Source organism: Poromitra crassiceps (assembly GCF_964638095.1).
Source record: "Poromitra crassiceps genome assembly, chromosome: 10".
Lineage (NCBI taxonomy): Eukaryota > Metazoa > Chordata > Actinopteri > Beryciformes > Melamphaidae > Poromitra > Poromitra crassiceps.
In genome coordinates, this window is record NC_139631.1 from 39848414 (window position 1) to 39874028 (window position 25615).

At 45.3% G+C, this 25615-nt stretch overlaps 1 protein-coding gene across 1 annotated transcript; it reads left to right on the plus strand.

The window, feature by feature from the left end:
* The first annotated feature begins 13029 nt into the window (after positions 1-13029).
* On the plus strand, positions 13030-25375 carry LOC310783502 (adenosine receptor A2b-like). The gene is made up of 3 exons (XM_083644379.1): positions 13030-13468; positions 15633-16048; positions 23841-25375. The coding sequence occupies exons 2-3, from the start codon at positions 15714-15716 to the stop codon at positions 24811-24813; spliced, it is 1308 nt and encodes a 435-aa protein (XP_083500505.1). The 5' UTR covers positions 13030-13468; positions 15633-15713; the 3' UTR covers positions 24814-25375.
* The last annotated feature ends 240 nt before the right edge of the window (positions 25376-25615 follow it).

A 25615-nucleotide genomic window follows, 5' to 3' on the forward strand; every position in this document is an offset into this window, starting at 1 on the left:
TGGTGTTGTCTGAATTAAGTCAGCAATATCATATCTATGGGATCAAATAACATAATCACGGTCCCATAGGCATCCAGGAATTGAGCGAGGGGGGCTCCTTTTTCCAAGCTTTGTCTGGGGGGGGAGGCCCACAGTCTCAGACTTTGAAAACCCCTGGTTTAAGGCATTACACCTGTGTATAGTATGTAATGGGCCTCAAACTTAAGCAGTCTGTGAACTGTGACATGGGCTGTACTAAGGTGGTCCCTCACTACAGCAAACAGTAGGCTACAGTATATCGGTGACCCCCCCCCCCCCCCCCCCCCCGTTTTATTCGATTTTGTCTCTGACTAAAATCTGAGAATATTTTTACTGTTAGATTCAATTTTGTCCAGAATTTCATGACTATCTGTAAGGTAGAGAGACAACAGTGAAACTAGGATCAAGACAGTTATTCTCCTATATTGTGTTAACTTCTTATAAATAAAGTAACAGAGAAGTTTAACACCTCATTTTGTTGGGGACCCCCTGGATCCCCCTCAAGGACCCCTGGTGGTCCCTGGACCCCACGTTGAGATCTGTCCGCTACAAAAAAAAAATTCTTCTTCTGACGTTCTTTTGTATTTCCGCGCCGTGACCAACGGAAGTGTTAACACAACCCGGAAGAATTTGGCCCACCCCCGCATAAGAACATAAGGTGAATAGGATGATAGTAAACTAACTGTATTTATGAAATGCTAACCAGTGGGCCCTGGTGGTTCAGATCTTAATCAGGGGGGCTCCTGTTCCTCTGGTAGTCCATCACAAGCTCATTGGTGTATTGAGCTTCAGGTGATTGTCATTGCAGCATGTGATCAGGCCTCTGTACTCCTCTGTAAACAGTCTCTGAGTGAAGACAGCATGTTTCTCACTGCAAATCATTCACAGGTATCGTACATGTCAATAGTGTAAGGTATAATTAATACCTTCTTCTTCTTATATATGGGGTCTGTTTCTCTATTTCAATTTTTGTCCCACATTGGATGATGTCATTAGTGAGGGTCACTCGAGCAATTGTGATGTCACTGATGATAGAAACAGAGGTAGGCAACAGCACTCGAATTAGAGTAAATCTTGAGTTTTTTTATTAAGGGCAAAACAGACGCGTTTCAGCCTTAGGCCATCATCAGTGTACGATGTCACTGATTATGCCAATGTCTATGACAGGCGAAGTTGGGCAAATTGTGCGCTGAGTGATGTCACTCAAGCACTCCATGATGTGATGATCAGTGATGGTCACTCGAGCAATTGTGATGTCATCAGTGAGTGATGTGATCAGTGATGCGAAGTTGCGCAATTGTGCGCTGCACATATCAATAGTGCAGGCGACGAGACCACGCAGCAGCCAAGCTGCGGGCGAGGCCGAAGTTGAGCAATTGTGCGCTGAGAGACGTCACTCGAGCACTCCATGATGTGATCAGTGATGGTCACTCGAGCAATTGTGATGTCATCAGTGAGTGATGTCATCAGTGATGCGAAGTTGAGCAATTGTGCACTGCGCATGGCAATAGAGCAGGTGAGGTCACGCAGCGGCCGGGCTGCGGGCGAGACCGTGCAGCGGCCGAGCTGCGTATGCGAGGCCGCGCATGGGCGAGCCTAGGAATCGAGCGACGCACGCTCGATTTCATTTTTTGTGAAATCGAGCGAACCAGGATTGATTTCTCAATCCTGGTTGCTACTCCATCCTCTGCCGATCTGGGGAGAGCCGAGACTGGCTCCATGCTTCTAGCCTGGGTAAACCCATCCCCCACGTGACCTGCTCTCAGACCTGTTCTCAGTCACTATGGTCTGGTCCCCCGCCTGTGCTAAACGATTTCTTGCGGTTGTTGCCCCCCCCCCGATAGACCGCTCCATTACGCAACCGTCATCCAACCAGCTTTGTGCACAGAGCACATGCGCAGTGCAGCAGATGGCGTCATCGCTCTGCGACCTTTGTTGTTAGCAAGCGAGCTAACACTTTTCATTTCAGTACTGCTAGCACGCAAATGGTTACAACCAGCTACAAGAAGAGAGAACATCGCGTGACGGTGGTCAGGGAATGAAAGAGGAACAGGACTACTGTCTACACGGACCCAAACCTCGATCCCTGCTGCAGATGGCCGCAGATCTGGAGAGATATTTGTGGCTGTGAAGAACAGTCATCATCTATACAGCTGCTGCCAACCTGATGAGGAAACAGGCGTGCTTGTTATGCTGGACACTGAATGCCAGACTGCAGACTTCATCCTCCAGTGCTGTTCGCCTCAGGACTTGAAGGCCTAACGTTGTACCATGGACTGTATACATTCTGTGCTAATAATGCTAGCATGCTAACATCCTTTTCACACACACACACTGAATATACGAAATGCTAGATTTGATCATGGACTTAACGCTAATGTTAATCAAAAACGGCCGCAGTCATAACGGTAAGGTGTGTTTGACCTAATTGAAATATTAACGTTAATGCCCTCACATTTCAGCGTGGTTACAGATAAACCTATTTAACGCTAGCTAGCTACAGTAGACTTTTGGAGGCGTTAATGTGAATGTCATGACGTAGTGAGCGTAGTATTATACTGTATATTATACATAATCCAGATGTAACCTAGCTATAGCTAGACGTTAAGAGGTTAGCGTGAATGCGACTGAGACCTGACATTACTGGCTTGATATCATATTCCAGATGCAACCTAGCTAGATAAGCTCCACACGGCTGTATGAGTAGCTACAATCAAATGTATCAAGCCTTGATATCATATTCCAGATCCAACCTAGCTAGCTAGATGTTAAGAGGTAGGAATATACCGAAATGCTAGACTTGATCGTGGACTTAATGTGAATCCAAAACGGCCACACTCATAACGTTAAGGTGTGTTTGACCTAGCTAGAAATATTAACGTTAATGCCCTCACATTTCAGCGTGGTTACAGATAAACCTATTTAACGCTAGCTAGCTACATTACTGGCTTGATATCATATTCCAGATGCAACCTAGCTAGATAAGCTCCACACGGCTGTATGAGTAGCTACAATCAAATGTATCAAGCCGATATCATATTCCAGATCCAACCTAGCTAGCTAGATGTTAAGAGGTAGGAATATACCGAAATGCTAGACTTGATCGTGGACTTAATGTTAATCCAAAACGGCCACACTCATAACGTTAAGGTGTGTTTGACCTAGCTAGAAATATTAAAGTTAATGCCCTCACATTTCAGCGTGGTTACAGATAAACCTATTTAACGCTAGCTAGCTACATTACTGGCTTGATATCATATTCCAGATGCAACCTAGCTAGATAAGCTCCACACGGCTGTATGAGTAGCTACAATCAAATGTATCAAGCCGATATCATATTCCAGATCCAACCTAGCTAGCTAGATGTTAAGAGGTAGGAATATACCGAAATGCTAGACTTGATCGTGGACTTAATGTTAATCCAAAACGGCCACACTCATAACGTTAAGGTGTGTTTGACCTAGCTAGAAATATTAACGTTAATGCCCTCACATTTCAGCGTGGTTACAGATAAACCTATTTAACGCTAGCTAGCTACATTACTGGCTTGATATCATATTCCAGATGCAACCTAGCTAGATAAGCTCCACACGGCTGTATGAGTAGCTACAATCAAATGTATCAAGCCGATATCATATTCCAGATCCAACCTAGCTAGCTAGATGTTAAGAGGTAGGAATATACCGAAATGCTAGACTTGATCAAAAACGGCCACACTCATAACGTTAAGGTGTGTTTGACCTAGCTAGAAGTTAAGAGGTTAGCGTGAATGCGACTGAGACCTGACATTACTGAAGTGAATACAAGTGACCTATATTTTTCAATCCTGTCTTTGAATAAAAGTTGTACATTGTGTTATGCTTGAAAACCATGTCTTTGCTCCCTTATGTGTTCACAATTACAACAAATCTGTATGGTTTATCTGTTGGCATTAAACCGTGGTATTTCCTTGGGTGATATTCCATATTTGTCATTAAACCTAGCTGTTCACATAAATTTGCAATGATGATCGACCACGTGAGATATCACGATATCAAAAGTAGCCTACTTTTATTAAAAAATAAAATGCAAAGAGAGGTTTCCTTCTCTAACTATTGGTGCGTTCACAAAATATTTACACGAGATTTTTTTTATAAATAATAATCAATAACGTGGATAATAATGACATCTGCAGCTGCTGGACGAGAGACAGAAGAAACTACGAACGAAGATTGGAGCAGAGGAGGACATGACTACAGAGAAACTTAACCGACCAGCACTCTGCTTCAATCAATGAATGCTTATAAAGCCTAATGTTACTGTAGCCTGGATGACGTCAGCTAATGCTACCCAGCCTTCCAGCGTTTATCTTCCATAGTGCATTAAATCATAATCACAATGCGAAGACATTAGCTGATCACCACAGAGCTGCACAGACAAGTTTATCAGATAATTTCGCCGTAAAATGTGTCCAGGTGATCAGCTCTGAAGCCCCGGCTTGTATGGTCCGCTAAAATCCGATTTCGATATAGGTGTTATTTTGATCAATATTGTATAGCTGGCTAGACAGAGGAGTTTATCTGGAATCAGTGTGACAAGATCCCTGCTGCTAGCTTGTCTGCCTTTCTGTGTCAGAGTATCTAGCTACATTATCTGCATTACATGCTACACCATGCAAATATATTTCGATATAATTCAAACAATTAGCCCACTGTACTACTGGACTGTGTATTGCTGTGAATAAGTTAGATTTGATTGTGTAAAGTGTATCAGCTTTAAATATCCAATATATACAGCATTAAACAAACGACCAGCAGCATTCAAATGTGCAAAAACGTTCTATTTATTGAAATGTGGTGATCTCATGTCACATTACATAATGTTATGCCCAAATGGTCTACTGCCCAGAAGCGTCACTTTACATGTTTGGTAGGGAATTATTTTAATTATGTTAAACCAGCGTTTATCTTCCATAATGCATTAAATCATAATCACAATGCTATGAAGACATTAGCTGATCACCACAGAGCAGCACAGACAAGTTTATCAGATAATTTCGCCATAAAATGTGTCCAGGTGATCAGCTCTGAAGCCCTGGCTTGTATGGTCCGCTAAAATCCGATTTCGATAACGCTAGGTGTTATTTTGATCAACAGACCTCAACCTCAACAGCTGTTTTCACTTGAATTTCCTCACGTAGTTGCATAGCCATATAGCTAGCCAGCTAGTAGCTAGCTCGGGAGCTATGCTTTAGAGAGGCCAAATGCTAACGGCTAGGTAGTGCTAAGCCGCTGCAGCTGTTACACGTCATTGACAAAGACGCACTCTCTGATTGGCCGATCACGGCAGGACTGATGTTGGCAGTCACGCCGTCACTCATTGGCTGCGGGGTGGCTGCGGGTCTGCGCGGGTCTTTCAATCGCCCCAGAAATCGATCTGAATGGCCCGGAGTCTAGACGCTAGTGACTGGGAACTGAGAGAGCAGGTCACGTGGTGGCTGGGTTTACCTAGGCTACCATGCTTCCTCCGAGACATGGGCCGTCAGCCAGCCGCTTCTTTTCACCTGACAGGGGAAGCTTCACCGGTAGGACATAGCACGTGGGAGGTTCACGCTATTCCAACCAGTTCCCCTCCCTCTGAACAGACGCCCTTAACGACCAGAGGAGGAACCACATTAGCAACCAGGATATTGCATGTTTTTGTGAAGGGGGTTCCTATATGAAGCAAACCCCCGGGAGGCACGGGGAGAACATGCAAACTCCACACAGAAAGGCCCTTTTGCCGACCCCCACCCGGGCGGTGGGCACTCGAGGACATGCGGACGGGCACGCATTCCTTCAGCGTTCACCTCGTCCCAGGTGGGAATCGAACCCACGACCTTCGAGCTGTGAGGCGATAGTGCTTACCACTGCATCACCGTACCTCCTCGCATGCTCGATTTCAAATTGATTAAATTCCTTCAAAGTCTTCACTACATGTTTGATGTGTCTGAACAGACAGGATGTAAAGTGCAACTTGACTTGTTGAGAGCCAACAACCGCGAGGGAGCTATTTCTAGTGAATGTGATACTCTCTGTAACCGCCCTGCTAGCAGCCTATGACCATACTCTCACGTGCAGCCATCGACATCCTGTCACTGTAGATTACCTTTTGGGAAATGTTTTTTTAACATCTTTTTTGTCTCAGTTTTAGTCGACCATGATAACCTTGTAGAAGACTTTCACAGTTCAGTAGTGAAGGATTTGTTTGGTTTGCAATGCGTTTGTAACCTAAAAGCCTTTATTATTACACCCCTATTCAAAATATGCCTTAAATCTTCAGTTCATTAATTATAGATTTCACACACTCAACAAAGGATGTTCAAATTCTGCTGTTGGTGTGCGGGGGGGGGGTGGCCCCGGTGCTGATGGGGGGTGGGGGGGGGGGGGGGGTGTGTGGAGGGGGGTGGCCCTGGTGCTGATGGGGGGTGGCCCCGGTGCTGATGGGGGGTGGGGGGTGTATGTGGGGGGGTGGCCCCTGTGCTGATGGGGGGTGGGGGGCATTTTTGCCTTCATTTGGATGTGACAGTGGCCAGACAGGAGGGCTGGGATGGGGCAAGGGACCTCGGGTTGGATTCGAACCCGCGTTGGCTGCGCGAGAGACCGATCCTCCGTGGTATGCGTGCTACCAGGTGAGCCACCAGGACGCACGACACGCTTCCCCAGCCTGGCGAAGCAGGTTCCATGAAATACTGTAGCGTGATATTTGGTAGATATGGTACCATACTGTGACATTTCATATCGTTACTTACAGTACATCCCTAATAGTGACTGAGTTTAACCCAAGCTTGTACTGTGGAATGGCTTAGCTTTCTCTCCTTCACTATTATTCCTTTGAGTTTCTATGATCTCTTGAGCAATTTCATCCCAGACTGCGTGTTATTGTAGGACAGAGGTGGGCAACTGGGGGCCCGCGGGCCGCATGCGGCCCCCGGCCTCACTCAGTGTGGCCCCTGGGTCAATTCAAAATAAATAAATAAATGAATAAATAAAATAAATATATTACAAGGCGGATGTTTTTGGTTAGGTTAGGTTAGGTTAGACCACCCAAATCTGTGTTTTTATTTTACTGTACATCCCAGAACATGGTGCTAATGGTGTTAGCATTGTCCATCCACATACTGTTTAACGTTAGCATTTGAGCTAACACTATTGTAACAAACTATATCCAGGATGCACATTGCACAACATGCAACATTAGTAATCTGATATAAATGTTGGTATAATAAACTTTGATTACCAGTCCTTTTCATCAAATTAGTAACTATAATTGGGAGTGATGGTGTTGCAGGCTACTGGTGAATCTATCTGGTCCTCTGGTAGCAAGGACTTTTTTTGTGGCCCTCTCTATCATCAAAGTTGCCCATCCCTGTTGTAGGAGATTGACTGTACGTTTCTAAGTCATTTTCAGTCAGTTTCCTTCATTGTTCCTATTAAAGGGAAATGAGTTTTGGACACAATACCGCTGCACAAATGATAGCGTATTAGCCTATAATGGAATACAATACATAGCATCAGTGATACTGTAACTTCTGCAACAGTAAGACCTGGGACTAGCTCAATAAGACTTACAAACACCTTTATGTGTGTAACACAATATACAGTGCAAATAAGAAAAACCTTCTGATTACATCAAAGAAACGTTGACATCACAAGTCTTTGGTATTAATAAAAAAAAGGTCTTGTCTTACCCAAAGGGAAAAGCATGATGAGAGAGCAAAGAGCTTAGTGTTCCAGCACAGCTGTTATCTCAAAGAGCTAACCTCAGTAAACATTCCCTCTGAGGGGACTCTTCACAAAAACAAGAGATTTCTGTTTAAGACTTTATGCTCCGTCTCCTAGAGCTAAATCCACTTTATTGGAACAATAATTAACATCACATGAGTCTCACATAGCCAGACCTATCTATCTCCACACTTTGTGTTAGCGCTGTGCCAGTGCTGGAGAAAGTAATGCAGTCACTTGAAGTTACTTGTAACTGTAATATCATTACTGTTTTGGAAATTGTAATCCCTTGGTTTACACTACTCGTAACTGGGGAGAGTAATATATTACAGTAATAATATGACTTCCCCCCCCAGCTCTTTTTCACCTGACAGCGAGGAGTTTCACCAGCAGGACGTACTGTAGCGCGTGGGAGGATCACATGATTCTCTCTGCCGCTATTTTGGTTTTGTTCTCTTTCATCATGTGTTTGTGCATGGGACTGCCGCTGTCTTGCAAGACAAATTTCAGTGTGAACTGACAATAAAGTATATCGTATCGTATCGTATCCCCAGTTACCTCCCCCCCAAACAGGCCCGCCGACCGACCAGAGGAGGCACTAGTGCAGTGACCAGGACACATACGGTTAACATACTGATGTCCTGTCCTCCATACAGACTATTCTCCCTCTCTGCATGTAGCCTACATCCTACACTGATGTCCTCTATACAGACTATTCTCCCTCTCTGCATGTAGCCTACATCCTACACTGATGTCCTCCATACAGACCATTCTCCCTCTCTGCATGTAGCCTACATCCTACACTGATGTCCTCCATACAGACTATTCTCCCTCTCTGCATGTAGCCTACATCCTACACTGATGTCCTCCATACAGACCATTCTCCCTCTCTGCATGTAGCCTACATCCTACACTGATGTCCTCCATACAGACCATTCTCCCTCTCTGCATGTAGCCTACATCCTACACTGATGTCCTCCATACAGACCATTCTCCCTCTCTGCATGTAGCCTACATCCTACACTGATGTCCTCTATACAGACTATTCTCCCTCTCTGCATGTAGTCTACATCCTACACTGATGTCCTCCATACAGACTATTCTGCCTCTCTGCATGTAGTCTACATCCTACACTGATGTGCTGTCCTCCATACAGACCATTCTCCCTCTCTGCATGTAGTCTACATCCTACACTGATGTCCTCCATACAGACCATTCTGCCTCTCTGCATGTAGCCTACATCCTACACTGATGTCCTCCATACAGACCATTCTGCCTCTCTGCATGTAGTTTACATCCTACACTGATGTCCTCCATACAGACTATTCTCCCTCTCTGCATGTAGCCTACATCCTACACTGATGTCCTCCATACAGACCATTCTGCCTCTCTGCATGTAGCCTACATCCTACACTGATGTCCTCCATACAGACTATTCTCCCTCTCTGCATGTAGTCTACATCCTACACTGATGTCCTCCATACAGACTATTCTCCCTCTCTGCATGTAGTCTACATCCTACACTGATGTCCTCCATACAGACTATTCTCCCTCTCTGCATGTAGCCTACATCCTACACTGATGTCCTCCATACAGACCATTCTCCCTCTCTGCATGTAGCCTACATCCTACACTGATGTCCTCCATACAGACTATTCTCCCTCTCTGCATGTAGCCTACATCCTACACTGATGTCCTCCATACAGACCATTCTCCCTCTCTGCATGTAGCCTACATCCTACACTGATGTCCTCCATACAGACTATTCTCCCTCTCTGCATGTAGCCTACATCCTACACTGATGTCCTCCATACAGACTATTCTCCCTCTCTGCATGTAGCCTACATCCTACACTGATGTCCTCCATACAGACTATTCTCCCTCTCTGCATGTAGCCTACATCCTACACTGATGTCCTCCATACAGACTATTCTCCCTCTCTGCATGTAGCCTACATCCTACACTGATGTCCTCCATACAGACTATTCTCCCTCTCTGCATGTAGCCTACATCCTACACTGATGTCCTCCATACAGACCATTCTCCCTCTCTGCATGTAGCCTACATCCTACACTGATGTCCTCCATACAGACTATTCTCCCTCTCTGCATGTAGCCTACATCCTACACTGATGTCCTCCATACAGACTATTCTCCCTCTCTGCATGTAGCCTACATCCTACACTGATGTCCTCCATACAGACCATTCTCCCTCTCTGCATGTAGTCTACATCCTACACTGATGTCCTCCATACAGACTGTTCTCCCTCTCTGCAGAGGTCAGGAGGGTGTGTTCATCGATGTCACCAGCAACAGAAATCCTACAGAGTTAAGGGCTCTATTCTCCCCCTGGCCTTAAAGTGGCCTTAGGCGCTAAACTGGCCTTAAACGCAAAAAGCAAGATTTACACCTGACTACCGCTGACTCGGGAGGATACCGTCATGTTTTTACGCCCCGAAATGCACTTTACACTGAAGAGGCGTGGCACAGTGCCAGAATAGGCCAGAATGGGCGTTTCAGCCTTAAATACCAGCCTAAAGCGATCTTCCCAATGGGCGTTAATCTTGACGGTTAACACTTTTCAAAACCAGGCCTTATTCAGTGCGCCGGGGTCGGGGATGCACCCACGGCGTCTATTTTGCGGACATGCCTTTCCAAAGCAACTCTCAGTTGTGTCTGCATGCTCGTCTGATATACAGACTCCCCCCCCTCTCTCTCTCTCTCTCTCTCTCTCTCTCTCTCTCTCTCATATTCACTTGCACTCTCTCTCTCACTCACTCTCTCCCTCTCACTCTCAATCACTCTCTCTTTTCGCTGCCTGTTTCCCTGTCGGGCTGGACTGAACTCTGGCCAGAGTGCGAGCAGAGGGGGGGGGGGGGGGGGGGGGGGGTGGGGGGGGGAGGAGCACGCCCACACATGAAGCAGCCATACCGCTCTTATGACAACCTAGGAACTGGTGAAATGTCCGCGATGACGGGGTCGCGCTTATACCAGAAAACAACTTTCACACTCCAAGACATTACACCGCTTTCTGGTCATTTCCCGGTATAAAGCGCATGTGGGAAAACGGCTTCTGTCTCTCTCTCCCCCTCTCTCTCTCTCCCTCTCTCTCTCTCTCTCTCTCTCTCTCTCTCTCTCTCTCTCTCTCTCCCTCTCTCTCTCTCTCTCTCTCTCTCTCTCTCTCACTCACTCACTCTCTCTCTCTCTCTCTCTCTCTCTCTCTCTCACTCCCTCTCTGTCTCTCTGTCTCTCTCTCCCCCTCTCTCGCTCTCTCTCACTTTCTCTTTCACATCTTTGCCAGTCATCTTCTCATCCCCTCCTGACTTACATGATTTTGGCTTCTAGGGCTTTTCTGACCGGACTGGAGTCGCTCCGCGGATCGGAGCTGGGAAGGGAAGAATGTGATTGGTTTACTGGAGATCATCAATCTAACACTTGTGAATAATTCTACGCTTAAAAAGGCGTGGTTAAATGGTTAGCGCCGCACATTCTGGCTTTTAGCGTCAAGGAAAAATTAGGGAATGCGTGTGACCACGCCCACTAATAGCGCTGCGCCCAGCCATAAACGCAAATTTAAGGACAGGGGGAAAATAGAGCCCTTGGACTCTTCCACCAATATTTATAGTAGTATAATAGTTTTGGAGGGCCAATGCCGATACCGATATGTTTGTACTGAAGATGTTGATATTTTGTGCTGATATCAATATCTTTAAATTTGACCATTTCTATGCCCAAGTACTGTTTCCCCCTGCATTCTATTTTCAGTATAGACCAAACCCTATACTGAAACCGAGGCTGATGACATTTGGGTGTGCAATTTTAATCAGAATCAGAATCGGAAAAACTTTATTGATCCCCGAGGGGGAAATTGGGACATGCTACAGTTGCTTTATATTTATATATATATATATTTATAAGAGACATAGGACTGTTCCATAACAATGAAATAGAATAAAATAGAATAGAAGTTACGTAGCCTATGTGTCACAAAAAATATGTGCCTTCTCCATCAGTCATTCTCAAGTACCCTTAGTAAAGTGAAATATCTGAGGTACTATTTCCTTATATACCACAGAGGGAGTATAGTAATAGTAGTAGTAGTAGTAGTAGTAGTAGTAGTAATAATAATAATAATAATAATAATAATAATAATAATAATAATAATAATAATAATAATACAATAATAATAATAAATTGGAGGGTGGGATACATTACTGCCTTTACAAGAAGAAAAAGAAGATTGTATTTCTATAAAAAAAACACACACAATATAACAATTAGATGAAGACAAGTAAAATGTGCAAAGATGACAAGGCTACATTGCAGCTTTTGCAGACTGTGTGTGTTTTGCAGACTGTGGTTTGCAGACTGCAGCTGTGGTCAGGAAGGAACTTCCATCATATTGCATCATCATCATAACGAAGAAAAGGCCAACATCGGCCTGATATATCGGCAAACCGATACATTGGTCTAACCGTCATCGCAGAGCGTCATCTTAGCATTAAAATAACAATGATATTTATTTTTACCATCAGAACTCCCCTTGATGTTTTTGTGGAAATACTACCAGATATGATCAGTAGTGATAGTGAAGCGAAAGTTTCACTACGTCCTACAATACTGTCGCTTCTGGCTCGCTGAGGCAAAGTGCGATGTTGCAATGCCGTTTTCTCTTCCTGTTAAACAAAAAAAAAAGTGTTTCCTCTATTTCTGTCTCTTTCACTTCTGCACCTCTTTATCTGCAGCAAGCAGCCGCGTGACGTTCATGTGATGCGTGTTCCTGGCATGCTCTCAGACCCTGGAGACGCCCGTGGGAAAAGGCCCTGCCTGGTGAAGCACTCAGGAGGGGACAGACAGACAGACAGCAGAGGAGAGCTGGAAGACCAGCATGGAGCCTGGCTGTGAACTGAGCAACAACGCCGCATCCGTGGTCGAGTAAACCCTCCGAGAAAGCGTCTGACGAGAGAGAGGACTGCTTCTGACCTGAGAGAGAGGACTGCTTCTGACCTGAGAGAGAGGACTGCTTCTGACCTGAGAGAGAGGACTGCTTCTGACCTGAGAGAGAGGACTGCTTCTGACCTGAGAGAGAGGACTGCTTCTGACCTGAGAGAGAGAGCTGCTTCTGACCTGAGAGAGAGGACTGCTTCTGACCTGAGAGAGAGGACTGCTTCTGACCTGAGAGAGAGGACTGCTTCTGACCTGAGAGAGAGGACTGCTTCTGACCTGAGAGAGAGGACTGCTTCTGACCTGAGAGAGAGAGCTGGTTCTGACTTGAGAGAGAGGACTGCTTCTGACCTGAGAGAGAGAGCTGCTTCTGACCTGAGAGAGAGAGCTGCTTCTGACCTGAGAGAGAGGACTGCTTCTGACCTGAGAGAGAGAGCTGGTTCTGACCTGAGAGAGAGGACTGCTTCTGACCTGAGAGAGAGAGCTGGTTATGACTTGAGAGAGAGGACTGCTTCTGACCTGAGAGAGAGAGCTGGTTCTGACCTGAGAGAGAGGACTGCTTCTGACCTGAGAGAGAGAGCTGGTTCTGACCTGAGAGAGAGAGCTGGTTCTGACCTGAGAGAGAGGACTGCTTCTGACCTGAGAGAGAGGACTGCTTCTGACCTGAGAGAGAGAGCTGGTTCTGACCTGAGAGAGAGAGCTGGTCCGGGGAAGTCTAGTGGATGTTCCTGGAGGTGCTGCTGAGCTGGGGGCTTGGAGGCTGAGGTCAGCACATATTTTCCATTTCAAAATTCCATGCTTCTCCAGACTAAAATCTCCAGACTTCTCAGTAGATTTTTCAGACCATATCTGACACCTGAGTACAAATAACTAGATGTTTATTATGTAAATGAATGGCTTTAAAATACAACTGTTAACATGACGATTATGTTGTCAAATAATTGCCAGAAAAGCTCATACAGATCAATTAACCAACCAGACAAGTTCATTACATGTTGTGGTCTAGTTCTCCCGTTGGGTTGGGCCAAAAACATTGTGTCTCTGGGTGCAGAGGATGCTGTGACAAGACTACAGTGCTTATGCCCTTGCATATGGCTTACTATTACCATATGGCTTACTATTACCTTACTATTACCTTACTATTTACCATATGGCTTACTATTACCTTACTATTACCATATGGCTTACTATTACCTTACTATTTACCATATGGCTTACTATTACCTTACTATTACCATATGGCTTACTATTACCTTACTACCGTATTTACACTATGGCTTACTATTACCTTACTATTACCATATGGCTTACTATTACCGCCTCCCCCATGTTGGAGATGTCAAACCATTTTACACAAAGGTTGCATCTAGCTTTCTTTTCCTATCTGGAATCCTTAGGCCAGTGGTTCTCTAACTTTTTCATGTCAACGACCCCTAAACTGACATGAATTAGACTGATAAGATTGTCTCCCAAGGTCCCCCATCTGATAAGATTTGTGCTTGTAGATGTTTTATTACAGAAAGTGTTTGTTTGATTACAGAAAGTATATGAAACCCATGACCAAAACAAGGCTTTGGCTATAGCAGAGGTTCTCAAATGTTTTTCAGCCAAAGACCCCTTACATGATAGAAAATATACCGGGGACCCCCTCAATCTGATGTGTGATTTTGGAATTTTGAAATTGTTTCCACGGTAACGTGCTTGAGTTTTAAATTGATAGGTTTGTTCGATTAGAATGTAATCCATGAACCATTTTAGATTTAAAGCATCAAATATTTTCGTTGAACTACGAAGCTTTTGCACACAAAAAAAGTTTGTATTTTTATTTTCCTGAAAACTTATCGCGGACCCCCTGGCAAAGTGCCACGGACCCCTGGGGGTCCCCGGACCCCCATTTGAGAACCATTGGTCTATAGACTATATAAAATGCGCTCTATAAATACAGTCCATTTACCATTTGTTCTGTCATTGTGTTACTTATGGATGGAATTATAGTGAAAATAAATTGTTCCCCTTTTTGCTGGAGACCCCCCTGGAACCAGAGATGGGGACTTGGACTTGAGACTTGGACTTGAGTCGCACTTAAGTCTCACTCACAGTGACTTGAGACTTGACTTGAGACTCGTCCTCAAAGACTTGAGACTTGACTTGGACTTGAGGTTTGGGACTTGTGAACAATCTTTATTTTTATTTTTTATTTTTTTGGTGCATTAACATTAAGGAACTCTATAGTGATGTCATCCAATCAATGCTGATACTGTATGCTAATAGATAAAGGAGTGAGGATAATACAGTACATGCTTTGAATTCCTTGGTTTGAGCTATGCAGTGTTCTAAGCAGACTGGATGGCATGCAGCAGATGATAGAACCCTCATCCATAAGAGACTTGAGACTTGACTTGGACTTGTGACCAAAGACTTGAGACTTGACTTGGACTTGCCCCTCAAAGACTTGAGACTTGACTTGGACTTGAGCTCAAAGACTTGAGACTTGACTTAGACTTGCAAAAATTGACTTGTGAGCATCTCTGCCTGGAACAACCTCAAGGACGCTTGGAGGTCCCCAGACACTTTGAGAACCACTGCTTCTTAGCCAACCAGCCTTTATATTTGGGATCATCAAGCCAGCCCTCAGAAAACTTGCATTTAGCCGTTGTGGCCGTTCAGTCCACACTCTCTCTCACAGTCATCAACATGTTGGCTGCCTGCTCCAAACAACATGAAAAACACTCTGCTTATATCATCCATTTATTTGGTAGAAATTCAGCATTTTATATTTGAGAAAACAGAATAGAGGCACTAGTCTAAACACTAAACACAAATAATATGTCATACTCTCTTTTCTTTTTAGCCGCGAACAGCAGCTCAATAAGTCACTCTTAAGTCAGTCGGTCGGACTTAAATCTTTCTACTTCTCCATCCTGCGTAGGAACTCTGTGAGCAGCGGCTGCCGGGCTGCAGCGATGGTGGTTGAGGCGAGGCGTGCTCCCTCCTCCTCGTCAGCGTCACCATGCACTCTGACCCCTGGTCTGCCCTGTACATGCTGCTGGAGCTGCTGATCGCTGCCTTCTCCGTGCTGGGCAATGTGCTGGTGTGCTGGGCCGTGGGCCTCAACAGCAACCTGCAGAGCATCACCAACTTCTTCGTGGTGTCGCTGGCGGTGGCCGACATCGCCGTGGGCGTGCTGGCCATCCCCTTCGCCATGGCCATCAGCACGGGCTTCTGCTCCAACTTCTACGGCTGCCTGTTCATCGTCTGCTTTGTGCTGGTGCTCACCCAGAGCTCCATCTTCAGCCTGCTGGCCATCGCCATCGACCGCTACATCGCCATCAAGTTACCTCTCAGGTCAGTGGAAGAGGAGAAACCTTTTGGGTGGAGTTGATCAACTCAATCGCCAGAATAAAATGTCGGCTGTGTATGTTCTTTGGAATCTGCAGAAATGTAAAATATGAACATTTCTGAACGAAAATACGTCAGATGTCTGAAAACGTGGCTACAATCTCGAAAGCAAATTTGAAACAAAAAAGTTGCCTCGCTGCCTTTCCAACGTTAATCAAACAATGTTGGTTATGTTTAGGCAAGTAAACCAACTTGGTTGGGTTTAGGCAACAAGGTAACTTGGTTATGGTTGGGGTTATGGTTGGGGTTAAAACTGAAAGTAGAAACACAACATGCGTCGCTCAGTAGTCAAACTGGCGCTCTCTTGCTTCGCCTCGCTTCCGTGTCGGATCCGTTTCCAGTGTGCCTGTGCTGTTAGGCGCCCACGACATACTTCAACAGGAGACACTCATGAACGTCAATATTAACGTTATACACATCATTAGACTCTATGACACACATGGGCAAAATACCCCCTGTGTGGCCCGCGATGGAATTGCAAAAAAAAAGAAAAAAGAAAAAAATATATACATATATTAACACGTTGACTGCCACTGACGTATTAATACGTCAAAAAAAATCCAGCGGTTCACTGCCATTGACGTATTAATACGTCAAAAAAATCTTTTTTTTTTTTTTGACGGTGCTACGTGGATCAATGCCCCCCGCGTCTCCTATGGAGATATTGGAAGTATTGAATGTGTATAATCTATTTTACCGACCAGCTAGGTGGCGACGGTCCTCTCCCGACAGAGATAAAGTCAACCAAAAGCAGCCGCCTCCCGCGGCTGCTTCCTCCATTCTCAAGGAAATGGCTTGGCGATTTTACAGTCAGAAACGAACGAGCCTCATTCTCATACTGTAGGCGGGGACGCTTTCGCGCTGCTGCGGTGGGGGGTTCCAGAAATGGACTGGGTGAGCAGCATAAAGCCTAGAGTCGCACGGGGCTTCATCGGGGCTCTCAAACCCAAGAGACGAGTGAGACCTATCCACACTCGCTGCCAGGGAGGGAGGCTGCTCAAACTCGCTGCCAGGGAGGGAGGCTGCTCAAACTCCCAGCAGCAGAGCACTCGCTTGTGACAAACGCAGGCTGAAAGCCACTAGACACGCCCACGGAGGGAGGAGTTGAAGGAGAGGGCGTTCGGAACTATATTGTTTGGATGTCTGATCTCTCACTGATGCCAAAAATAAATGGTTAAAGTGACTGTTCTGCCTGTTTGATTGAATTTCACAAAACTGCGATTATCTCAGCTTTCACTCTCAGACGCTAAAACCATGCTGTACTCAACGGCTAATATCTACATAACTACTAACTCTACAAACTAACTCTTTTAGACAGAGAAAGCACACATTCTATTAGTACTTTTGTGAACTTTGTGTTGACAAACTCCAAGCAGAAAAGAATCCTCGGCTCTTGTAAAATGAGCCAGAATCCTCAAAAAAACGGCTTGGCAAAAGCTACCTACAGCAAAAAAAAAACGGCTGGCAGTCAATGTGTTAAAAATTTTTTTTTTACAGTGCACCTGAACGCAACATGCAAGATACCCGCTGAATAAGTGTCCAAATGTTCATGTCATTCTGGCCAATACTCCACTTCTGTCTGGAATATGGAATATCTTTCAATAATCTTTATGACTAAAAGGCTCAAAGTAATCTCATGTGTAAGAAAGGACTGTTCTACAGTCATTTCTTGTGGCCCTGGGGCAAAATGCGGCACCACGGCCGGACTCAAAGAAAAACAAAACGACCCCCAAAAACTCAATAAAAGGCAGAATTATGTTAATAAATCTCATCTGCTACAGCCATTGGATTTGTATCACTATTATATCAGGAGATTAACAAGAAATTACCAATCACAGCGGGAGAGAGGGTTAAAAATAAGGAGACTCCCATGAAAATGTTGGCAGGTATAATCTCCAATGTGTGGCCCTTCGCTTACTTGATGTAAATCAGTATGGCCCTCAGGAAAAAAATGTTGCCCGCCCCCCTGATCTATGGCGTGTATAACGTTAATATTCACATATCTAGAAAGGTGATCTGCAACGTATTTCCGTTCAGAAATGTTCCTAATTCTACATTTCCGTGGATTCTATAAACGTGCAATGCTGACATTTGAATCTGGTGACTAGGCTGATTTGATTGGTTAAAAACATGGAGAGAGCATTTACCTAAGTTGATGATTTAATATTGATAGTTTAGACCAGTCTGTAAGTTATGCACTTGTAATTTACAAGTCCAAAAGCAGGAGTCATTGTTGTCTTATCTTGCAGTAGAACTTGTGCACACAGTAGGTACACACGTGGTCAAAGTGTTTATCTTGCAGGAGAACTGGTGCACACAGTAGGTACACACATGGTCAAAGTGTTTATCTTGCAGTAGAACTGGTGCACACAGTAGGTACACACGTGGTCAAAGTGTTTATCTTGCAGTAGAACTTGTGCACACAGTAGGTACACACGTGGTCAAAGTGTTTATCTTGCAGTAGAACTTGTGCACACAGTAGGTACACACGTGGTCAAAGTGTTTATCTTGCAGTAGAACTTGTGCACACAGTAGGTACACACGTGGTCAAAGTGTTTATCTTGCAGTAGAACTTGTGCACACAGTAGGTACACACATGGTCAAAGTGTTTATCTTGCAGTAGAACTGGTGCACACAGTAGGTACACACATGGTCAAAGTGTTTATCTTGCAGTAGAACTGGTGCACACAGTAGGTACACACGTGGTCAAAGTGTTTATCTTGCAGGAGAACTGGTGCACACAGTAGGTACACACATGGTCAAAGTGTTTATCTTGCAGTAGAACTTGTGCACACAGTAGGTACACACGTGGTCAAAGTGTTTATCTTGCAGGAGAACTGGTGCACACAGTAGGTACACACGTGGTCAAAGTGTTTATCTTGCAGTAGAACTTGTGCACAGAGTAGGTACACACGTGGTCAAAGTGTTTATCTTGCAGGAGAACTGGTGCACACAGTAGGTACACACGTGGTCAAAGTGTTTATCTTGCAGTAGAACTTGTGCACACAGTAGGTACACACGTGGTCAAAGTGTTTATCTTGCAGTAGAACTCGTGCACACAGTAGGTACACACGTGGTCAAAGTGTTGGGTCATCTTGCAGTAGAACTGGTGCACACAGTAGGTACACACGTGGTCAAAGTGTTTATCTTGCAGTAGAACTCGTGCACACAGTAGGTACACACGTGGTCAAAGTGTTTATCTTGCAGGAGAACTCGTGCACACAGTAGGTAGTACACGCGTGGTCAAAGTGTTTATCTTGCAGTAGAACTCGTGCACACAGTAGGTACACACGTGGTCAAAGTGTTGGGTCTTATCTTGCAGTAGAACTTGTGCACACAGTAGGTACACGCGTGGTCAAAGTGTTTATCTTGCAGTAGAACTCAGCCACACAGTAGGTACACACGTGGTCAAAGTGTTTATCTTGCAGTAGAACTCGGCCACACAGTAGGTACACACGTGGTCAAAGTGTTGGGTCTTATCTTGCAGTAGAACTTGTGCACACAGTAGGTACACACGTGGTCAAAGTGTTTATCTTGCAGTAGAACTTGTGCACACAGTAGGTACACACGTGGTCAAAGTGTTTATCTTGCAGTAGAACTCATGCACACAGTAGGTACACACGTGGTCAAAGTGTTTATCTTGCAGTAGAACTTGTGCACACAGTAGGTACACACGTGGTCAAAGTGTTTATCTTGCAGTAGAACTGGTGCACACAGTAGGTACACACGTGGTCAAAGTGTTGGGTCATCTTGCAGTAGAACTCGTGCACACAGTAGGTACACACGTGGTCAAAGTGTTGGGTCAATCTGTTCACTATTACCAGGCAGTGGTGTGCTTACAAAACAGCTTTTACAATATATCACATTCCTCCGTTTCTGTGAGTAAGATAGAATATTTGAAGCAGAGCGCGTTGGCTGGAGGAGTGTGTCCACTGTCCAGATATGGACTCTCCCATGAGGACAAGTCTCTCTGGAGTGCTAAACAGCTCGGACTAATTGCTTATCCAGACTGTGGAACCGCCAACTTCAACTTTCCTATAATAACACAGACAAAAATAACATGCTTGTCAGACAACGTGTTTATGCAAGTCACTTTAAGTTAAGCATTAAACATTTTCCAAAGATGTGGCATGTCTACAAATATTTAAACTGTCACTAAAGGACATTTATATAAATGACTGGATGCATCGACCAAATACTGACCTCACCGTATTAACATGCTGTCCTATAGATCCACATCAAGCCCCACATTCCCTGCTCCCTGACCCCAAACACTGTTTCACACAGTTCCCCTCAGTTCCCCTCCTCGGCTGAAGATACTTAAGGGGTTTCACATAGTTCCCATCCTCTGCTGAAGATACTTAAGGGGTTTCACAGAGTTCCCCTCCTCGGCTGAAGATACTTAAGGGCTTTCACAGAGTTCCCCTCCTCTGCTGAAGATACTTAAGGGGTTTCACAGAGTTCCCCTCCTCTGCTGAAGATACTTAAGGGCTTTCACACAGTTCCCCTCCTCGGCTGAAGATACTTAAGGGCTTTCACACAGTTCCCCTCCTCTGCTGAAGATACTTAAGGGCTTTCACACAGTTCCCCTCCTCGGCTGAAGATACTTAAGGGCTTTCACAGAGTTCCCCTCCTCTGCTGAAGATACTTAAGGGGGTTCCTGAGCTGGTTTGACTGTGTGTCTGCGTCCCTGAGGTGGAGCCATGTTTTTGCAACATTAACCTTTGCACTTTAACATCTTGAGAATGTGATTGAAACAAGCAAAATATCTCAGCTGCTCTCCCACACTGTGCAACAGGCCTAGACTCAAAATAGACTCTCCTTCTGAAGGCTTCCGACAATGTGATTGTTTATCCCTCTTTTAGTTCTTGGATGAGAAGCGCTTCCACCGAGCAATCATCTGAAACAACTAGAAGCTGAGGTGAACTTCATATATCCAAAATGTAGAATTCTGCAACTACTGTATGTGCTATTATGTAACATGATGCTCTTATCCAAAGCACCTTACATGGGAAGTGGTGGCCTAAAGGTTAGAGATGCGAGCTTGTGACCGGAAGGTTGTCGGTTCAATTCCTGGGACCGGCAGGATAAGTCTGGGTGGGGAAAGGGGAAAAGCAGGGCCCTTAACCCCAACTGCTCCAGTGTCCAATAGATGGGACTGTGCTCGTAGGCTACTGGTCAGCTTCTAGGTATGAATGTGTGTGTGAATGTGAACTGGTCAGCTTCTAGGTATGAATGTGTGTGGGAATGTGAACTGGTAAGCTTCTAGGTATGAATGTGTGTGTGAATGTAAACAGGTCAGCTTCTAGGTATAATTGTGTGTGTGTGAATGTGAACAGGTCAGCTTCTAGGTATGAATGTGTGTGTGAATGTGAACAGGTCAGTTTCTAGGTATGAATGTGTGTGTGAATGTGAACTGGTCAGTTTCTAGGTATGAATGTGTGTGTGAATGTGAACAGGTCAGTTTCTAGGTATGAATGTGTGTGTGAATGTGAACAGGTCAGTTTCTAGGTATGAATGTGTGTGTGAATGTGAACAGGTCAGTTTCTAGGTATGAATGTGTGTGTGAATGTGAACTGGTCAGCTTCTAGGTATGAATGTGTGTGTGAATGTGAACAGGTCAGCTTCTAGGTATGAATGTGTGTGTGAATGTGAACAGGGCGCTCCTCAAACAAATAAATAAATAAAATAAATATAAATAAATAAATAAATAAATAAAGTATGGGAGTCCCCAGTGAAACAAACCCCTTACTAAGGATGTAAATGATATAGCATTTTAAGGTACTACTGAGCGTAGCTCAGCTGCTGCGTGGCCTCGCCTGCTCTATTGGCGCATGGGTGTGTGTGTTGCTCACTTAATGTCAGTGATGTCACAATGCCTCCTTGTGTGTGCGCGTGCCCCATTATAATATTACTGATGACATCATCAGTGTGTGTGTGTGTGTGTGTGTGTGGGTGTGTGGGTGTGTGTGTGTGTGTGTGTGTGTGTGTGCGTGCCCCCATGACATCACTGATCAGTCTTGCACAATATGCACGGCACCGCACGCCACTACACATCAGTTCATAATGGAGGACCCTTGTGTAAACGTGATCTTATTAGTTTCAGTTTCACTTCAGACGGGCAAAACAGATCATCTCATACCTCCTCTTCCATCCTGCAAAACAAATCATCTCAGACCTCCTCTTCCATCCTGCAAAGCAGATCATCTCAGACCTCCTCTTCCATCCTGCAAAACAGATCATCTCAGACCTCCTCTTCCATCCTGCAAAACAGATCATCTCAGACCGCCTCTTCCATCCTGCAAAGCAGATCATCTCAGACCTCCTCTCCATCCTGCAAAACAGATCATCTCAGACCTCCTCTCCATCCTGCAAAACAGATCATCTCAGACCTCCTCTCCATCCTGCAAAACAGATCATCTCAGACCTCCTCTCCATCCTGCAAAACAGATCATCTCAGACCTCCTCTTCCATCCTGCAAAACAGATCATCTCAGACCTCCTCTCCATCCTGCAAAACAGATCATCTCAGACCTCCTCTCCATCCTGCAAAACAGATCATCTCAGACCTCCTCTTCCATCCTGCAAAACAGATCATCTCAGACCTCCTCTTCCATCCTGCAAAACAGATCATCTCAGACCTCCTCTCCATCCTGCAAAACAGATCATCTCAGACCTCCTCTCCCATCCTGCAAAGCATCTCTTTCAGACTCTTCCCTCTGGGAGGCATCTCAGGTCACTCGCTTTAGAAACGCCTTCTTTCCCACAGAGATAAGAACACACAACTCCCTCCGTTCAGCATCTCCACATCAGGACTGCACGTTGCTGTACTGAGCATCATGTGCTTTCTCCACATCAGGACTGCACGTTGCTGTACTGAGCATCATGTGCTTTCTCCACATCAGGACTGCACGTTGCTGTACTGAAGCAGAATGTGCTTTTATGTGCATCCCGTCTATGGATTTGTTTAATTGGTTATTGTTTGTGGCAATTGCACTACAGTATGTTTACTGGCTGATGTAGTCTGAATGTTTACTGGCTGATGTAGTCTGAATGTTTACTGGCTGATGTAGTCTGAATGTTTACTGGCTGATGTAGTCTGAATGTTTACTGGCTGATGTAGTCTGAATGTTTACTGGCTGATGTAGTCTGAATGTTTACTGGCTGATGTAGTCTGAATGTTTACTGGCTGATGTAATCTGAATGTTTACTGGCTGATGTAGTCTGAATGTTTACTGGCTGATGTAGTCTGAATGTTTACTGGCTGATGTAGTCTGAATGTTTACTGGCTGATGTAGTCTGAATGTTTACTGGCTGATGTAGTCTGAATGTTTACTGGCTGATGTAATCTGAATGTATACTGGCTGATGTAGTCTGAATGTATGTGATGATGTGTTGTTATGGACAGAATGTGAAATTGTAGTGTGATGTAACTATGAAGCAGTGTCTTTTTACATCTGTACCAAAACTAAATACCACCAGCCCTGGTCGCATGGAAATTGAAGTTCTATTCTATTCTATTCTATTCTATTCTATTCTATATTTTTCTTCAAAGCAAAATACTTGTTTTTTACCATATAGTGTGATACTTTGGTAGATGCTGTACCGTACTGTACTTTGAGCTCATATCATCCCTACCCTTGACCCTGGCAGCATCAGTACCATGCTCATTGCTCTACTCATTATAAGCTACACAGGACAGCAGCTAATGTGTGATGTATGTGTTGTCCCCATCTCAGATACAACAGCTTGGTGACAGGCCAGCGGGCTCAGGGGATCATCGCCATCTGCTGGATTTTGTCCATCATCATCGGCCTGACCCCCATGATGGGCTGGCACAAGTCCCCCCATCAGCTCAACAGCACCTGCCCGCCCGGCCTGATGAAGTGCCTGTTTGAGCAGGTGGTGGTCATGGAGTACATGGTCTACTTCAACTTCTTAGCCTGCGTCCTGATCCCCCTGCTGCTGATGCTGGCCATCTACTTGTGCATCTTCATGGCGGCTCGCAAACAGCTCAAGCTGATCGAGCTGAAAGCCTTTCACGGGGAGAAGTCGCGCTCCACGCTGCAGAAGGAGATCCAGGCGGCCAAGTCGCTGGCCATCATCGTGGGGCTGTTCGCCGTGTGCTGGCTGCCCTTACACATCATCAACTGCTTCACCCTCTTCTGCCCCGAGTGCGAGCGTCCTCCGGTCTGGATCATGTACGTGGCCATTCTCCTCTCCCACGCCAACTCCGTCATCAACCCCTTCATCTACGCCTACCGCATCCACGAGTTCCGACTCACCTTCCGGAAGATCCTCCGCCGGCACGTCCTGGGCCGCCGCGAGCAGTTCGAGAGCGGCGGCAGCACGCGCAACTCGCTCCACCACAGCATCACCGACTCCATCAGACTCAAGGCCAACGGCCTCAGCTTCACCGAGCACAGCAGCAGCAGCAGCAACAGCTGTGAGACCGCCTACCCGTGTCCTAGCCACATCTCTCCTGTAGGGGGCGGTCTGGTGGCGGTGTCCCACGCCCCTCTGTCGGTCGTCATCCCCCGCAGTCCTAAGGTGGGCCACTGTCCGCTGCCACAAGGCCTCAGGCACACACCCACGGGCCAGCGTCTCCAGGAGGCGAAGGAGCAGCCCAACCGTTACTCTCCTCCCATCGCATCACTGTTCAACAGGCAGGACAGGGACAGCTGCCTCAGCCAGCTGGCCAAGGTGTCCTGATACACGGACAGGAGGGAAACGTCAGGGGCGTAGTGGGGGGTAAACACAGTGTACCCGCCTCTTTGAAATGAGGCCGAGTTTACTCACCTGTTTTCAGATCACCTGTATCAATCAATGAGGGGAAACAAGATGGGTAAACGACTCACCTTGGATAGTTCAGCCACCTGTGTATTTACCTCAACACCCCTGTGAAACGTGGATGGAAGATACGGCATGATGTGTCAGACACAATGCTGCAATGCTGTCGCTGATGGGCATCCAAACCAACTTGAAACTTGGATAGGCCAGGGGTCAAAGGTTAAATGGTATCATGTCACTCAGATAACTTCTCTCCGCTTGCCACGAGAAAATGTCTTCACGGGTTAATAACAAGCACCAACACAAGGACAGTACTTTACACCAGTGAGTGATTGCTTTCTTTTGGTGTGTTCATGACTATGTGCAGGGGTGGCCAAACTACGGCCCGCGGGCCAACTGCGGCCCGCTGCCCGTTTTTAAGTGGCCTGCCATGAATTTAGCTTTTTTTTTTTTTTTTTTGCTAAAAACGTTTTCCCGTTTTTCTGTTTTAAAGTTTAAAACAGAAAACGAAAACGAAAACGAAAAAAAAAAAAAAAAAAGAAAAAGGAAAAAAAAAAAGATTCCCCCCATAATGGGTAATCTTTTTTTTGGGGGGGCCCCATTTCGTTTTTTCAATTTAAAACCATTGAAAATGGGTTATACTTGAGTACCCTGACCTGGTCTATTTATTTTTAAACATTTTTAATACTGAATGAATGTTTAATACTAATGTTAAATTATCTCT